The 17181-nt window shown below is 40.7% G+C and overlaps 2 protein-coding genes across 2 annotated transcripts in view; one reads left to right on the top strand and one right to left on the bottom strand.

Annotated features, from left to right (window-relative positions):
* CTNNA1 (catenin alpha 1) overlaps nt 1-17181 on the top strand; it is a 122799-nt gene that overhangs the window by 52550 nt on the left and 53068 nt on the right. The window lies entirely within an intron of this gene.
* Nucleotides 3869-8177, bottom strand: LRRTM2 (leucine rich repeat transmembrane neuronal 2). The gene is made up of 2 exons (XM_006739850.3): nt 7569-8177; nt 3869-7227 (listed from the first exon to the last, which is right to left on the bottom strand). The coding sequence occupies exons 1-2, from the start codon at nt 7570-7572 to the stop codon at nt 5681-5683; spliced, it is 1551 nt and encodes a 516-aa protein (XP_006739913.1). The 5' UTR covers nt 7573-8177; the 3' UTR covers nt 3869-5680.

Below are 17181 nucleotides of genomic sequence, written 5' to 3'. Positions count from 1 at the left end.
CTTGGGCCTCCATGTATAAAGGGATGTATGTTCAGATTGCAGACTTTGCCGAATAGGGTGCCTCATTGTGCCGAATAGGGTGCCTCATTGTACTTGCCTTTGGAAATTTCTTCCTCTTTAATGTCCCCTGTGGATAGGGGAAGGGGGTTCAACATGTGTCCCTAAAGAGTGTTCCCAAAACTTTGGCTAGTGAGGAGGGACTCATGCTGAGGAGGCGCAATGTTTGGAATAGCTATGATTTTTCACCTCTCTTTGTGAAAGACAATTTGTAGTACATTTTGTCTAAGGGAGATTTGAGTATCCAGCTGGTTAGATATATTTAAAGAGAGGGAAAAAAAACCCACTTGAAACAGACCTTGAAGAAATCTATTATAAATTTGAGTGGGAACGTGAGAATGCTGTGGCATACTGGCAAAATAATTAAAATAGCTAATTAAAATAACTGATAAAGAAATGAAATGTAGCTTTACATGGGATTGTCAAGATTTAATTGTACTAGAATTAGGTTAATAAGCTCTTTTAACTCGATAAAGTATAGGAATTCGGTTCTGTGTGCAATTTGAAGCCACCATCACCTGTGCCCTCTAGTGCATACATGATGAGTTTGACTGTAAAATTTTGTGCTGTGGTTCCTGCCTCTGCCCTTGTTACTGCTGAGATTCCTGGTGTGATAGCTCTCTTAGCCTCTCTGATCCCCTCATCCGTGCGTGAAAGGGGTGGCCTTGTTTCTTCCTGCCCATGTGGTCCTGCTGCACTGCTCTGGGCCTAGAGAAGTAGTAGGTGCATCCTGTCAAGTGTGGCAGCTCCTGGGAGTCAATTCCTTGAGACCAGGGCACTTTTTGCATACACACTCCGCCCCCTGCCCCAACATGCTGCCTAGGCATAGCATCTTATCCTGGGGATGTTTATTCCAAGCAAGGGATACTACTTAAAAATCTTAACCTTCCTTTTCCCTATCCATATTTGCTGAGCTGGTGTCTCAGAGTAGGGTAGAGTAGGTCATGTAAGGATCCTAGAGATCCCAGCATGGTTAGCACCTATGGACATCCCTCCCAGGAATGGTGTGTAAGGTGCTACTGGTGTCTGTCCCCACCAATGGATCCCCAAGGTAAAGGCCAATTTGCTGTTTGCTGGGTACAGGCGATCTTTTTGAAGCTCCCCAGGATGTAGTGGCAGTCCGCTTTTGGGGAGGGTGCGAAGCCAACCTTAGGCCCTTTGATCCCCATGGATAGCTGTTTGTCCAGTCCCTAAGGGTTGTGACAGAGCAACTTCTTATTGCGTAATTGCTAGTTGTTTGCATGGTAGCTTTTTGGCTAGCGCTTTCCCCACCCCACTCCCCACCCAGCCACCACCACCCTGTCCTTTATTTTGTTCTTTGCTTTAGTTTAACCTTTATCTCAATGAAGAGACTTGATTAGGTGCCCTTTACTCAGCTGGCACACTTGGCATTGTAGAGGATATGGTACAAAACAAATGTCCATTTAAGGTTTCTCTTAAGGTTTTTCAAGTTTCACAGGTCAAAATTGATAGCCTACCAAGGAAAAGCTTTAAAAAAAAAAAAAGACATTCACTTTTTACAGTATACACAGTTTTAATAACAAATCTTTCCTGTACACTGCACTTTGTTACCACCCCCCTCCCCCGGCCCCATTATAATAGTATTTTCTTCCCACCCCCCAACCCAGTTGCCCACCTCCCAGCAAAAACAAAACAAAACAAAAAAATGGCTCTTAAGGTGATTGAACACAATGTGTTTTGGACTGTACTTTTAGTGTCCAGTCTCAGTGTTGATAGGAAGGTTCACCAAACATTCCATATATCAGACTTTTTTTTAAGATTACCAAGGAAGAATAGGTTAGTTGAAGGAGTAGCAGATGTTTCCAAATGTTTGTAATAGCTGTATGAAATCTTGAAAAGTCATTTTCTATGTGTTTTTGGCCTTATTCAAGTACTGTGAGTTTGCCCTAGGTTAAGAACAGAAATATATAATTACCTATAGATGACCTTATCATCTTTATCTTCATCTTTTTCTGGTTGAAGCACTTAAGCCAATAAAATATGAAGATCATGTCCCAAACAGACTTTTGAGAAAAATCTGTCACTGTATTGCTCTATTAGGAAAGTGATCATGTAAGTCAGCTTCTCAAAATATTCTTTTAAAATTTCATATAGATACCCACATTTTAGGGAGAGAACAGGCATTTATAGCATTTTTGCCCTGATAGCATGTGTAGGAAGCATGCCTTAAGAAAATGATATGCCTGTTCTGAATTTTAGGATTTGGACCTAGCGATACAGACGGCTCATTTTTATTGGAAAGATGGAGTCTAGCTCTTGGTGACTAGCATTAGAATAAGCAGATGGATTTTAATAATTAGTGGAGTTGGAAAGTTCAATCGATTTCATTCATTGAATTGGTATAGAAATTAATTTAGGCACATTAAGAAATTACATGTGTTAGTGCAGATTTTTGGCTTAAAAAATTAGTATCTTTGCTATTTGATGTTGGCAGTGGGTATTCTCCGAGTTCTGTGTGGATTTGCAGATTTATCAGCCCACTCTCATTTCAAGAAAGTGATTGAAATCCGTGGCAAGCTACAGAAATGAATATAAACGATTCCAAACAAGCTCTTGGTTACTAGGTGGGTACGGTATCATAGCCTGCTTAGCTTTTCTTTTTCCAGAGAGATTTAATTATTTTTCTGGTTCTTGATTAAGTGGTCATTTTCCTCTAACCTTGAAAGTGAAAAAAGACCGGGGCTAGGAGGGGGATAGGCACTAAAGAGGATGAGATGACACTGATAAAACAAAAGCCCTAACATCATGTTACCAGGATCTGCAGTGTAGCTGTGATGCTCTTAAACCCTAGCCAGTCGGTAAAGAGAGGACATACGACTAACAGTCTCATCTTCAAACCTGTGCTGGTACCGAGACACAAATAGGCCAAAAATAAATGGAATCCTGCCTTCTTCAGGCATTTGAAAAGGGAAGTTTGCACTTTAAATGAAAAGGGAAAATGCTGTCTGGCACTGTTACTTACTTTTCTCTGAGAGCATTACCAAAAAAATGGATGGCAAAATATTTTATAGTTTTCAACTGCAAAGTATTCCTTAGTGGCTTTGCTATGCTGTTCCCCAGAATTTACTGAATGGCTTGCTTTCCCAATTACTTCTCTACATACATTAAGGATTTTGTCAGTTGATGGTCCATTTTACTAAAGGTGATCTTTAAGATGAATGTGGGAATTCTCAGCCAGTATTTCTCATCCTTCTCTTCACAGTTTCACTTAATATTGGTTGTGGATGAAATGATGGAAAATACTCCAGTGCTATCCTTTAGGGCTAGTGGAGTCTGTGTGTTCAGGGCACAGTTGTATTGTGACAGAGCTGTACCCTGACAAATGGCCATGGTTACCCTGATAAATGGGTTGGTAAATTTTAGCTCATGGAGCTCTCATTTGTAATGGGGCTTCTGATCCAGTCCCTCCATAGGGAAGCAGTGAGCTGCACTCTGTGCCGTAAAATCAGCTTCTGTCTTTGCCCGGGCAGGCCCAGGGTCTGGTTTAATAAGAAATGAAATGCTCACCGCTCAGGATCAGTTGAACACAGCTGGGCTGAGACTTTGCCAAACTAATCTACCCACCCTAAAAAATATAGAGAGCACATTTTTACCTTAATTTCTGATCTCATCTGCTTTTTTTACTGATACACGTTTTCTTTGACATGTAGGTAGACACCCCTCTCTTAGTATTAAAGAAGAAAAAAATTACAGTTAAATCTCATGGGTTACACTGTATTCTTAGCATGTTTGCAGTTCAGTCCTGGGAAGAAAATATGCCTTGAATAAAAGGATAACGTGTTAATGGTCATTTTAAGGGAATGATAACCTTTTTTTTTTTTTTTTTTAATGGTAGTGGTTTTCTCTAAGGATATACGCCTTTTTTCACATACAGTCAATGTCAGTTGTAGAAATGCTCATTTTTCTAAAATTAAGTCAGTCTAATTTAATGGGTTTTGCTACTATGTGCATGGAACCTCGTTTATGGAAAAATTCTGTATGAATTGGTGACTTGGATCTAAATCCAGTATATGCCATAGTTTCTTTGTAGAAATCATAATCAAAGAAATGAAATACTTGTGGCTCTTTTCTGCATGAAAAGTCTGACATCATTATCATTTGTTAATTATGGAATGTTTCTATTAACACTCTCCCCTTTTCAGCTGCAGGCTCCAGGGCCTTGCCCTGTTTGTTGCAGATTATGTAGTTAACCTTTGCTTCACTCTTGGCTGCCTTTTAACTTAAGCTAAACTGCTTCTGTGGGTCACATTTCAAAATGCTGCCTTTCCCTTTCATCCCTTCACCTCCATGCCACCTTTGCCTTACCACTGTGTGGCTGCATAGGCATGTAGAGTGTTCTCCCACGAGAGAACACTCAGTAATACATTGCCTCAGTAATACGTTGTTCCCTTCACTTAGAAGGAACTGCTCTTACAGTGTGGATAGGTATCTTTATTAAACAAATATTAGCATATAGTATTTAGAAAGTGATTTTTTTCTTGGTTCCTTTATATTATATTCAGTAAGAATCAGTGTTATTCCTGTTGCTAGACAATTATTTTTAATTTGGCTTTTTGAGGTTTGAAGATCCGGAAAAGGCAGAAGAAAGAGGTTTAAACCCCTTTGTCAAGGCATCTTTGATCATGGAGGGAGGGAGAGAATTTGTGTGCTTTCAACTAGAGGGAGCAAGTCACAGGATTGTTAAATTGACTCAGTTTATCTCTTTTCTCTCCAAAATAATTTCTAAATCTTTTTTTTTTACATGTAAATGTAAATACAGGATTTAGTAAACTAATTAGTAAAATGGTGATTTAATACTAGTTTAAAAAATTGTCTAAATGCCACAAAAATCAACATTTCCATTATAAGTCAAACTAGAGATGTATCACATGAAGTCAGTGTAATTATTTACTTTTGATTTCATTGTAATGAGACCTTTTCACAATCACTTGGATTCATTGTTTAAATATATTAAAGAGTCACTCAGCTTATTAGAATTACATAAAGGGTTCCGATTTCATAATGTGGACTTCGATAGTATCTACCAACCCAGGCAAAAACTCTGGAAGAAGAGTGTTTAATATCTACCAGTCTTCAGCATACATGAAATTCTACTTCCCACACTGGCAGTAAATTGTAGATTTGAGTAAATACCAAATTATCATACAAGAGAACTTTGTTAAGCCCCCTTTTAAGCAGCAAGCCAGTTGTGGTACTTGGGATGGAGAGCAGTGATCTAACAAGTATTGATCCATATCTTTTTCTGCTCAGTAGCTTCTTTCCAAACTGTTTTCAGTAGAAAAAAATAGCATATGGAGACCTTAGTGTAAATGTTTACACATGACAGTTTATAATTACATACATGAAATGTCTTATTTTGAAGTAAGCGTTTTTAGACTTTGCAACAAGAGTGCAAATTAATATGAGCTTTGCATCATATAACACTTAAAATATGGTTTCATTAAAAAAATTAAAAATACTTCAACACTTCAAAAACTTAAGTCTCCACTTGGTTTGGAAAATTAGGCTTAATGTCACCATTGGTAAAAATTAGGTATGTATTTAGCCCCTACTATGTAAAATAGGTTACTTATCTGATGTAATTTTTGATGACGGGTCGATATTATACTTCACATTCTTTGTATGGCAGCTGCTGACACTTGCACTGTCCATAACCATTAATGATGATGAAGGGTCCTTCATGGGTGGGTTCATATTCATTATAGGGTCCTTGGTCTGACATGTTTGACATATGGAGTCGTGTTTGGGATCGGAGCTGCCTATGGTTCTGAATCATTGAGCACTGCCTAATTCTTCTTAAAGTGGGAGGGCAGCACTTCCTGGAGATGAACACTATAAAAATAATAAAAAAGAAAGAAAACAATAAAGCCATTGTTCCTGTAATTACCCGCTGAGTGAAGATGGCATTGTCTGGTTCGGGAAAGTGTTCCTCAGTAGTAACTGCTATGCCTGCAGTAGTTGGGATTTCTTTGTCTCCCACATGGTAACTTGATGAGCTTATTCTTTTTGTATATTCAGTGGTTGGATCTCTGTAAGTTGTAGCCATGGCAGTGACAGTGGTTGATAAATTCCAGCAGAGCTGAAATCCGTGGACTGCATCTAGTATATCCTCTCCTTGGGTGTGGTCAGGGCTGTGACATAGGATGGAATGTTCCCACCGACCTTGGAAACTGCCCAGCCAGGAGGCTAAAGCACATATTCGAGGGCTGCATTCCCACAGATTGCCAGAGAGGCCGACGGTTGTGAGGGATCTCAGGGAGTTTAAGATCTTGGAATCAAGGCTGTTTAACTTGTTGTTATCCATGAGGAGAATTTTAAGATTAGGCATCGTTTCAAACACTGTCAGGTCGATGGCTTTGATTTCATTTCCAGTCATGTCTAGCTTTTCTAAAGTGCCCCAGGTCCACTCCATTCCACATGTCAAGTTGCTAATTTTGTTCCATTGTAAGAAGAGTGTGTGCAGACTGCTTAGCCGTAGGAAATGAGCAAAATTAATCTTCGTCAGCTGGTTGTGCTCTAGGTGAAGCTCTCTCAGTTTGATTAATCCTGCAAATCCATTGCGAGCCAAACTTCGCAAACGGTTTGTGCTCAAATCCAGAAACTCCAGACTACGACAGTCCCAGAACAGACGTACTGGGATAGTCCGCAGGGAGTTGGACCGTAAATGCAAGGTCTGCAGCTTCCGAAGGCCGTAGAAGAGCTCTGGGTGCAGAGATGACAGCTGATTAAAAGACAGGTCCAAATTTTGCAGGTTAATCAGTTGAGTAAAAGTTGTGTTTGGCAAGTAAAATATTTTGTTGGAACTTAAGATTAATTCCTTAAGTTTATATAGTCCTTGAAAAGCATCTTCTCTTACTGTTGAAATTTGATTGTGGTCTAAGTGGAGCCAGGTAAGTTGACTGAAGCTGGCAAATTGATCCCTTTCGAGCTCTGTGATGTGATTGTGCCTCAGGGACAGGCCCAGAGAGCCCTTGTCTGTGGCGTTTGGCACTGAGCGGAAGCCCTGGGAGTCGCAGTAGAAGAGCAGCTTCTCGCAGCGGCATTTGGGTGGACACGCCATACCCAGGGCAGGCAGCATTTTTAAAACCATACTCATTGCATATACTGCTGCCAGCATAGGGGCCCCTAATGGCCACTTGAAATGTAAGCCTGCAGAATATAATTTAAGGAAAACAAGAAGATAGGATATTTTTCAGCAGAATGTATGAGCTATTAAACAACAACAACAACATTATGGCGAAAGATTTCACTGCATGTAACTTATTTGTCATTTGCTGCAGGAAAACTAACCTTGTTCGTATGACTAGAACAAAACTTAAACCATTAAGAAAAAAGAGCATGTTCTGTCATTAGCAATATATGCTTTTACCTAAACCTCAAAATCCAAAAATTTGACAGTGATTTCCCTCATAAAACATGAATTCAGTGGCTTGTTTTAAAAAGCATGATTCCTTGCTGACTGTACAAGACACATAAATGCATGGACTTACCCATTCTTCTGAGCACATTGGAGGCTGCATTCAGTCGCGGTTGTTAGACTCAACGCAGTGAGTCTGTAAAAGGCTCTAACATGCAGGAGCCTTTGACCAGTTTCCTGTTTTCTGTGTCCCAGGCTTTCTGAGGAAAATTGAATCCACCAGGGTGAGTTATTTTTTCCTTAGGATATTCCTCTCGAAAGCATTGGTTTCATTTTCTCTGTCCTCTCCGCTTCCCCAAATCAGTTTCGAATGTAAGTTATTAATTTTGTCCTCCTTTAGCTGCTCAGCTGGTTAATCAAAGCTTCCGTCTCTCCTTTCCGCAGCCGTTAGTTCTCTCGGTCTTAACTTGTTGATGGCAGATGGGCGGCTTGTTGCAGAGAAGAGCTCCTGGAGCAGCATGAGTGCATTTACTGAAAAGCTTTTCCGAGAAACGGCACAAGAATGGAATTGCTTATGTGCTGCGACCACACAGAACTGTATATAGGCTGACGTCACTGGGTGACGTGTCTTTTGTTTGGGTTTTCCAGAAGCTTTACTGTTATAAAGCACCGTGCTTTGTAACAGTATCGGGTCGCTGTGAGACCCCTTGATTATAATAAAGCGAGAAAGAGAATCCCTGACTTAAAAACATGGTATTCCTTCAGTGTAGGCAGCAGCAGTGAGGTTATAATAAAGGCTGCATTCAGGGAGACCCATCTGAACAGTGAGTTGGGATAGCAGAGTGATGATTTTTAATGCTTGGAAGAGCCAGTGTTAGACTGCCGATTCTGCAGAGAGAGATCATCTAAATGGGCAGGAGCCTGCGCGATTTATGAAGTGCAGATTTAATGCCAGCCTATGCAGGGTAGTACCTGCTGCTCCAGTAGTTTGGAAAGCTACTCAGTCACCTTGTTGTCAGGCTTGGTTAAAATAGAAGTATGACTGTGATTTGCTTTAGATGTGTTGGGAAACTAGCCAGGTGGGCTTGGCTTCTTAGTCATTAAGAGCTTGACATCCTAAACCAAGAATAAACAGGGGGGAAAAACCTTTCAACACAAAGTATTTCGTTACTTTGCTTCTTGAGAATTGAAGGGGAACGTGAGTTAAAAGATGTCTCCTTTTCTGTCTCATTTTATAACAATGTTTTAATTATAGTGCTGATTGAAAAATAATGCTGATTTGATCTTTAGATGTCTTACTAGGAGAAAAGGTTAGGGTGATACTATCATTTAATACTGCATGCCCTAAATAAACATAAACAGTGGAATGGAAGTGATTTAGGACAAGTAATAGAGCATGGTTGGATTCTGGTATAGTCCCTCATATTTACCTCAGACTCTCACCTACTCCTTCAACTGAAAGGAGTCGCTCAGCTGACCAACTGAGCATGATTTGGGACATTGTGGCACCCATGTAACAGAGCATTTGCATACTTAATAGCTCTTACCGACACACTTAAGAACTGACTTTGAGTCTAATACTCACTTTTGTTGGAATCTCTGGTGAATACAGAAGGTCACTCATACTTTGGAATAGGATTTTTGCTTTGGCTGTTTTTACTTAACTGTGTCTTCTCCCTGTCGAATAGTGCCATCACTTTTCAGAACTTGTTTATGAACGTACAGTTCCATGTTTATTTATTTTTTTTAAGATTTAATTTGAGAGAGAGAGAGAGCAAGCACGAGTGGGGGGGGGCAGAGAGAGAAGGAGAAGCAGGCTTCCTGCTGAGCAGGGAGCCCCAACGTGAGGCTCAATCCCAGCACCCTGGGATCATGACCTGAGCCAAAGGCAGACGCTTAACCCACTGAGCCACCCAGGCGCCCCAATTCCATGTTTAATATAGTGTAAATGTGAAGGATTTCTCTAGCATTAGTCAGGGCCATATATTCAGGCCTGACAAGTCTAAGGCCTTTCACACATCTTACATTAATTTGGCCTTCCATGCCAATTTCTGTCACACCCTTTATGCTTAACCTGGAGGCAAAAATTTCAAAACTACCCATGGTGTCTGTGAAACCAGAACATCATTGGCCTCTTGTTCAGTGGCCTTGCCACTGGGCAAGAAGTCATCCTCTTAAGAGGTGTAGTTCCCGTGTTGAAGGGTGGTACTGGAGTGAGAATTGAAAGAATCCAAGGTCCTGTGAAGGTGCTATGAAAACATCAATAACTGCAGGTGTATAGTCTGAGTCCTCTTAGAAGCAGACCCCAAGATGGATTAGAAGTATTAGAGTTTTATTTGGAAAACGCATGGGAGGTATAAAAGGAGAGAGAAGACAGTAGGAATACTCTGAGGGCCACTGGAGTCTTCAGGCCACAGGCAGGTCTGATATTCCAAAAGAAAAGAGGAAGGAAAGATTTGGCAGTCATAGACTGCAGTGCATCCTCAGGCCAGAGCCAAACTCCCAAGCCAAAACTGCCCATGAGTGGAATCCCGCATTCTTAAGAATGAGCCTGCAATAGTGCTCCCACCATTTTCCTACTTGCTGGTTAAGGAAGGGGGAGGTCTTGTTTTAGGCCTAAAGGATGCCACTCCCCACACTGACCTTCATCTTTTCCAAAGTCTTATCTGCCCATAGGCCAGAAGTTGTTAACCTGAGTCCATAGATTGGTTTGCAGAATTTTGTTGATTGTGCATTTTTAGTGAATAAGTTTTAATCTGATTCTTACAGGGCCTGTGATCCTGGGTGACAGAGTTCCTGCTCTACAGGAACTTTCTCCTTTTGGGAGTCTGATTAAGGGTTGTCTCTTTAAAAATTTTTTTCTTTTTATTTTTTAAAGATTTTATTTATTTATTTGACAAAGAGAGAGAGAGCGAGAGAGGGAACACAAGCAGGGGGAGTGGAAGAGGGAGAAGCAGGCTTCTGCCGAGCAGGGAGCCTGATGCGGGGCTCGATCCCAGGACCCTGGGATCATGACCTGAGCTGAAGGCAGACGCTTAATGACTGAGCCACCCAGGCGCCCCTAAAAATTTTTTTCTTTAAGGAAAAGCAGCCCTTGGGATACTGTAAATGCCTTATTGAATGAAATCAGCTACTCCCTGATTAAAAAAAAAAAAAACCTTTGCCACGCAGGAGGAACTGGATTAAATTCTTCCCTGAAGTAACCACTTTAGTTCCATGTGGAGAAAAGCATTAGAGTCAATTGGATTAGAGCAACCACAATTAGGAATGAGTTGTATGTGAAAATTTAAAAGGAAAAGCATCTCCTTCCCCATAGACCCTTGGTTCCTTTCTGCTCTCTAGTCTGCTTGCCTACTTCTGATATATTAACAAATGGAGAATGCTTAAATTATATTATCCCAGCACTATTAGACCAGATTTGTGGGCAAGGGGAATTGCCCAGAGAAGTACCAGTGCAATCAAGAGTAATTTTTTTTTTGACGCATTTGGAGAAGCGGGCAGTAATGCACTGGAGAAGTAGGCAGTAATACACAGTACCCAGAGAGTTCCTTCTAAGTCACCAGTCATCTTGCTCACTTGCCTTCTCTTTGGGTTCAAAAGGTTCAGTCTTTGGAACCAAAGAAGATACGGTTTTGTCTTAAAGTTGGTGGAGTACACGGTTCCCGTTGATGGGATTTTGTATCATTTTTTGATCTTTATCTTTCTTTAGCTCAAAGGACTAAACAGAGATCCATGTTCTTTCTGAAATAAACTTAATCTTTGGTTTCATTTTAAGCAGCTTCACTCTCCATACATATGCCTTTGACTTAATTAAAGTGGCAGTACAGCCTCCAGAAAGCACTATCCATATCATCTCTTTAAGTTTTCACTGCTTTGTCGTTTGTGACAAAGCAAAGGAGAAACAAAATCTAACTCATCTCTCCCCTCTGTGAATGGTTTTAAGCAAAAGTAAATGAATCAAGCGGCAGGGCTTAGGTGCTGTAGTTACGTGCATTACTCTACATGAAAGTTTGCTTTTAATACGTATTGCTGAGTAGGGAGAGTTATTTCCCTGCTTGGAGCGGCAGATGTACAGATACGTGGAATTTTCTGTTCATTTGTGGTAGAGCTGGAGCTTGATTTTGCATTATGCTAAAAAGTCAAATGTTTCTTTAATCATTCCCAAATCCAAAGATTACAATAACTCTGGCACCAGTGGTGTTGCCCGTAGGTGCTCTGGAGAAGTATGTTAAATAAACCTCGTTGCCGTCAGTCTTGATCGCTACTTGGAGGATTTCCTCACGCTTCTCAAAAAGTTATAGTCATTTTTTGGGTGGAGGTCCTAGATTTTGTGGGTCTGAGTATATCCCCTGCTAAGAACCTTTTAGGGTTTTTAGTTGGCAACCTCATATTTGGGCCTGTATTAGAGTAAGTGAGTTTCTTTCAGAGGGAAGAAGGAAGGAAGATGAGAGAAGATTATGGTAAATTCTAGAGTTGTTCACTGCTTTCATACTGCATGTATTTGGGGGCAAAGATAAGACTGTTCTTTTAAATTATTTGATATGCTATTTAGAAAAAAGGAAAAACCAGTGAGGTTCATGATGAACATTAGCTTGTTATCTTCCCAAGAAGCAAAACATACATGACAGAGGCAGATAGAATGCATAAGGATTGGTGGTTTTACCAGTTTATCATGTTGGGATGGACTAAAGAGTGATTGATAGTCCCAGGTGGAGCTGGAGGATCTGAGAGCATTCAGAACACTGGGTTCCTGGAGTCTTGGTCTTCACTAGACCACTGTTGCGTGTAAATAAATAGGTGTGTGGTTGGGAATCTTTGTTTTCAAGTGCCTTTTTAAAGGTAAGCTGTCCACATAAGGCCAAGAATCCCCATTTTTACTAGATCTTTGTCCCTATCCCTACCCTCCATTGATTTTGATTTTTAAATAAAAAATCTCTTGTTAGTAAACATGACTGAGAAAGCAGAAAGAAGGAGTAATGGTTCCACAGTGATGGTGAACTGTGTTCCTTTTGATGTTGTAACTTATAGACTTCAGGATTTCTTCTAGCTTTGGAGGCATCTGCTTTTTGGTAGTTGTTGCTAGTGGCGGTGGCAGGGCTAGGATCAGGTAACAGCCTAATTTTTTTGTGCAGTGTTGTATTCTGTGTCCAGGACTAGGTAATTCAGCAGTAAATCTTGGGGTGATGCACTTGAGTCAGACATTAGGTGAGGGAAAATCTTTCATAGAAGTTTGGGCAGAGGTACATTTCAGCCATGAAGATCTTTTATTTGGCCTACCATAGACTCCAAACCAAATCGAACTATCTTAAAGTCTTGATTAATGCACAGATTGATTGAAATTTGTATTGCCAAGCCCCTTTTTTTTTTTTTTTTTACTGTTTGCACAGTGGCTTCATCATGTTCATGTTTCCCCCATCCTGTGTGTGTGGCAGGCTTCATTTTTTTATTCTGAAATACAGCCAAGTTTGGCTTTGTCCTTCCTACTTCTCCCTCTCCATTTCCAAGTAGCTTCCTCTTCAGACGTGTTTCTTCCTGCCAACATAGGTGGCCCACAGGTATATAAAGCCATTTGCACAGAACAGAATTAAGAGTTAAGGTACCCATTCATATTTTCTTGAAGAATCCCTTTCAGTGTTAGAGGCCTTTGACCCAGTTGGTTAAACTTAAAGGGGTGAATTTGCATGTATATTGGCTAGATGCTAGCAGTTTTCATTGCTGAACCTTAGAAATGTCATTCCCTCAAAAATCTGGGGTAGAAGGACAGTGACATGTGCTGAGACAAGCAAAAAATTTGAACATGTGCTGTCATCAATGCAAAGAAAATCAGTAACAAAAATTTGGCCCAGAGAGAAAAAAGTCATTTCTTATTATATTATGAAAGGCTTTATAGCAGCATGTCAACATTATAGCTGGGCTTGAGATGAACCCATATTGCTGACACAGTACTGCTAAGGCTTGACATCCTGTGGGAGCTGATTCTGAATTGCTGTTTCTTTTGTGTATGTGTATATGGCGGTGGGGGGAGGTCTTTCTGTTTAATGGCTTCATAGTTTTTCCCTTGTATGGCTATACCGTAATTTATGGACATGTAGTTTGTTTTGAGGATCTTGGCTTTTGCAGACAGTGTAAAATGAATATCCTTTTAATATCTTTGCATTCTTAGGCAAGTTTATATATAAATTCCTAACCATAAAATCACTGGGTTACAGAGTGTGTATATTTAAAATTGATAGACATTGCCACATAGCCTTCCAAAAAGTTTTAAACCATTTCCTACTTCCCCAGAAGTCCATAAGTATTCACTAACCATCCCACCACGCCCCTCCCCACCCCCACACCATATTTAACAATATCTGGGAATCTAATAGTTGAAAAATGCTTTCTTTTATTTGTTTCTCTTTACTTACGAGTAACAATGAACATCATTTTGTATGTAGGTGTATTATCATTTTTGTTCTTTTCTGTGGACTGTGTATTTCATTTGCTCATTCCCATGTGGAATTGGTCATTTTCTTAAAGATTTGTAAGCTGTTTTTTTAATTAAAGAAATTAATTTTGGGGGGCGCCTGGGTGGCTCAGTCTGTTGAGCGTCCGGCCCTTGATTTCGGCTCAGGTCATGATCTCATGGTTGTGGGATCAGGCCCCACATTGGGCTTTATTGTTGTTGTTAACATAGAAATCAAAAGAGGCCCTGGTTTATCAGTCTTAACCAGATTTTTCTAGTCAGCTGACCATTTAAAAATCCTTCTGAAATATCCTCACAGTTGAGTCATCCTAAGTCTTTTTTTTCCTGGGTTATTAATAGTTTCAAAATTGAGGCCTTCTTTTATGACCTTCATATACTTACTTTGTATACCTGTTTGCTTTATTTATTCATTTATTTATTTTTAATTCAGTTAGCCAACAGAGTACATCATTAGTTTCAGATGTAGAGTTCAGTGATTCATCAGTTTCATGTAACACCCAGTGCTCATCACATCATGTGCCCTCCTTAATGCCCATTACCGAATTACCCACTCCCCCACCCCCCTCCCCTCCAGCAACCCTCACTTTTGTGTCCTATGGTTCAGAGTCTCTCATGGTTTGTCTCCCTCTCTGATTTCTTCCCATTCTGGTTTTCCCTCCCTTCCCCTATGATCATCTGTGCTATTTCTTATATTCCACGTATGAGTGAAACCATATGATAATTGTCTTTCTCTGATTGACTTATTTTGCTCAGCATAATACCCTCCAGTTCCATTCACATCAGTGTAAATGGTGAGATTTTCATCCTTTCTGATGGCTAAATAATACTCCATTCTGCTTACACCACATTTTCTTTATCCATTCCTCTGTTGATGGACATCTGGGCTCTTTCCATAGTTTGGCTGTTGGGAACCCTTTTACACTATTGGTAGGAATGCAAGCTGGTACAGCCACGCTGGAAAACAGTATGGAGGTTCCTCAAGAAGTTAAAAATAGAGCTATCCTGGGGCTCCTGGGTGGCTCAGTCCATTGGGTGTCTGCCTTCGGCTCAGGTCATGATCCCAGGGTCCTGGGATAGAGCCCTGCATCGGGCTCCCTGTTCAGCAGGGAGTCTGCTTTTCCCTCTCTCTCTGCTCCTTTTCCAGCTCGTGCTTGCTCCCTCTTTTGCTCTCTCAAATAAATAAATCAGATCTTTAAAAAAAAAAAAAAAAAATAGAGCTGCCCTACGACCCAGCAATTACACTATTAGGTATTTACCCCAAAGATCCAAATGTAGTGGTCTGAAGGGGCACCTGCACCCCAATGTTTATACCTATTTGCTTTAAATACCTGTTTGTGCTTCTGATAACTTCCCAACTTACAAAGCAGCTGTTTAATAAGTAGATGATTACTATCTGTTTTAAGGAAAAGAAACCTGGTGTCTCAAAAAGAGATTAGAATATCTCAGCTACACACTTCAGTGCTGGGACCCTTGTTAGTATTAGCTCTCTAACTTTTCCCCATCCTGGATTTTGTCATATTTCTCCCCCAGAAAGATAAAGGAGTAGTTCACATGCTCGTTCTGATCTCCCAGGATTTGGCAAAAAGATGCCACAAATTCATTCACTGGAAGTGCTGTGGAAGTTTTCACTTTGTGTTTCTTTTCTGGAAGCACTGTGTTTATTTTGTACTGTTACCTTTAGGGTTGAGTAGTCTTTTGTAGGCTCACCTGGGAGCCTTCATCACATTATCTCTAGGAATTAAAATGCACCTTGAGATGCCACCAGCTGTGCCAGGGACATATTTCATTCTTTCCCAACTTGGAAGGGTTAGACTAGAGCCATGGAGTTGAGAGGTTGGAGGGTACGGGTGAATTAATTGGTGGACATATGCACCAGTCACAGCAGTGAGACCGGTCTCATCTGTGGCAAAGGTAGGAGTGGTTTGGGGGGAATTCTGAATTTGTTATAGGAGAAAGATTACTCTTTCTGAGGCAAGGGTCAGGTCTTTTGGGGAGGGGGGAATGCTGCTTCTTTCACAGGTTACCACCAAAGTGGGTAAAATCCTCCAAGAAGGTTTAGTTTTTAATACTTTTTTTAAAAAAGGTTTTAATTTATTAGAGTGTGTGTGTTTATGTGTGAGCGAGCAGGGGGAGGGGCAGAGGGGAAGGGAGAGGGAGAGAATCTCAAGCTGACTTTGCACCAAGCGCCCAGCCTGGCACAGAGCCTGATCCCACAACCCTGAGATCAGGACCTGAGCTGCAACGAAGAGCTGAACGCCCCACTAAATGAGTCACCCACATACCCCCTAGTTTTTATTTATTTATTTATTTATTTATTTGACAGAAATACAGTGAGAGAGGGAACACAAGCAGGGGAGGTGGGAGAGGGAGAAGCAGCCTTCCCTTGGAGCAGGGAGCCCGATGCGGGGCTCGATCCCAGGACCCTAGGATCATGACCTGAGCCGAAGGCAGACGCTTAACGACTGAGCCACCCAGGCGCGCCCCCCCCCCCCCCCCCCAGTTTTTAATACTTTTAAAAATCAGTGCCTAACTTAAATGTAACCTTGTGTTTAACTTTCCCTTCCTACCGTCTCTCTTAGGTCATTCAGAACTATCAGGCCCGGCACAGTAGAGTATTGCCAAGTTTTGTGTTGCTCTGAATTATTTTATCTCAGAGTATAAACTCTCTGAAAGAAGGATTTTGGCTAGTCCTGCCTATTTCAGTGAATGCAGAGTAGGTGCTCAGTAAAGAGCATGTCTAAATAAATAGAAGTCAGGCCACACAGGAGAAAGAGTGACTTCTTCATGCTTCTGTTGAAGATGGGTTTTGAAAGCCCTTTCACAGCCAGCTAGGACTGTGTTGCTAGAGGCCATCTAGCTAATAACCTTTGCCTCCCCTCAGTTCGGCTGGTATTTACTCACTGAGGGGAAACTATATGTTGAAATCCCAAATATGCCCTATCTTTTTCTTAGCCCTTTTGTCACTGCTTAGCAGGACATACCAAATGTGAGTGAACCTACGTGGTCTCTCTGCTTAGATGGAATAGAGTCTCTCAATTAGGTAGGAGCTGTGAGTCATTTATTTTAAAGGTTAAATGAGCAACTTTCCTTTTGCATAACTAAAACTAGAAATAAAAAATCCTAACAACTTTTATTTCAAAGAGAAGTAAAATCTTGTTATACAGATCAGCAACCTTTCCACTTTCATCAAGCTCATTGTTAAGGTTGTGTGTATATGCCTGTGTGCTTACCCTATTATATTTTATTTTTTTAGATTTATTTATTTGTTTGTTTGACAGAG

The sequence above is a fragment of the Leptonychotes weddellii genome, chromosome 7 (genome assembly GCF_054177405.1).
Source record: "Leptonychotes weddellii isolate Sample4059 chromosome 7, ASM5417740v2, whole genome shotgun sequence".
Taxonomy (NCBI): domain Eukaryota; kingdom Metazoa; phylum Chordata; class Mammalia; order Carnivora; family Phocidae; genus Leptonychotes; species Leptonychotes weddellii.
Note: the sequence above shows the minus strand (reverse complement) of the source record. Positions and strands in the feature narration are given on the sequence as shown.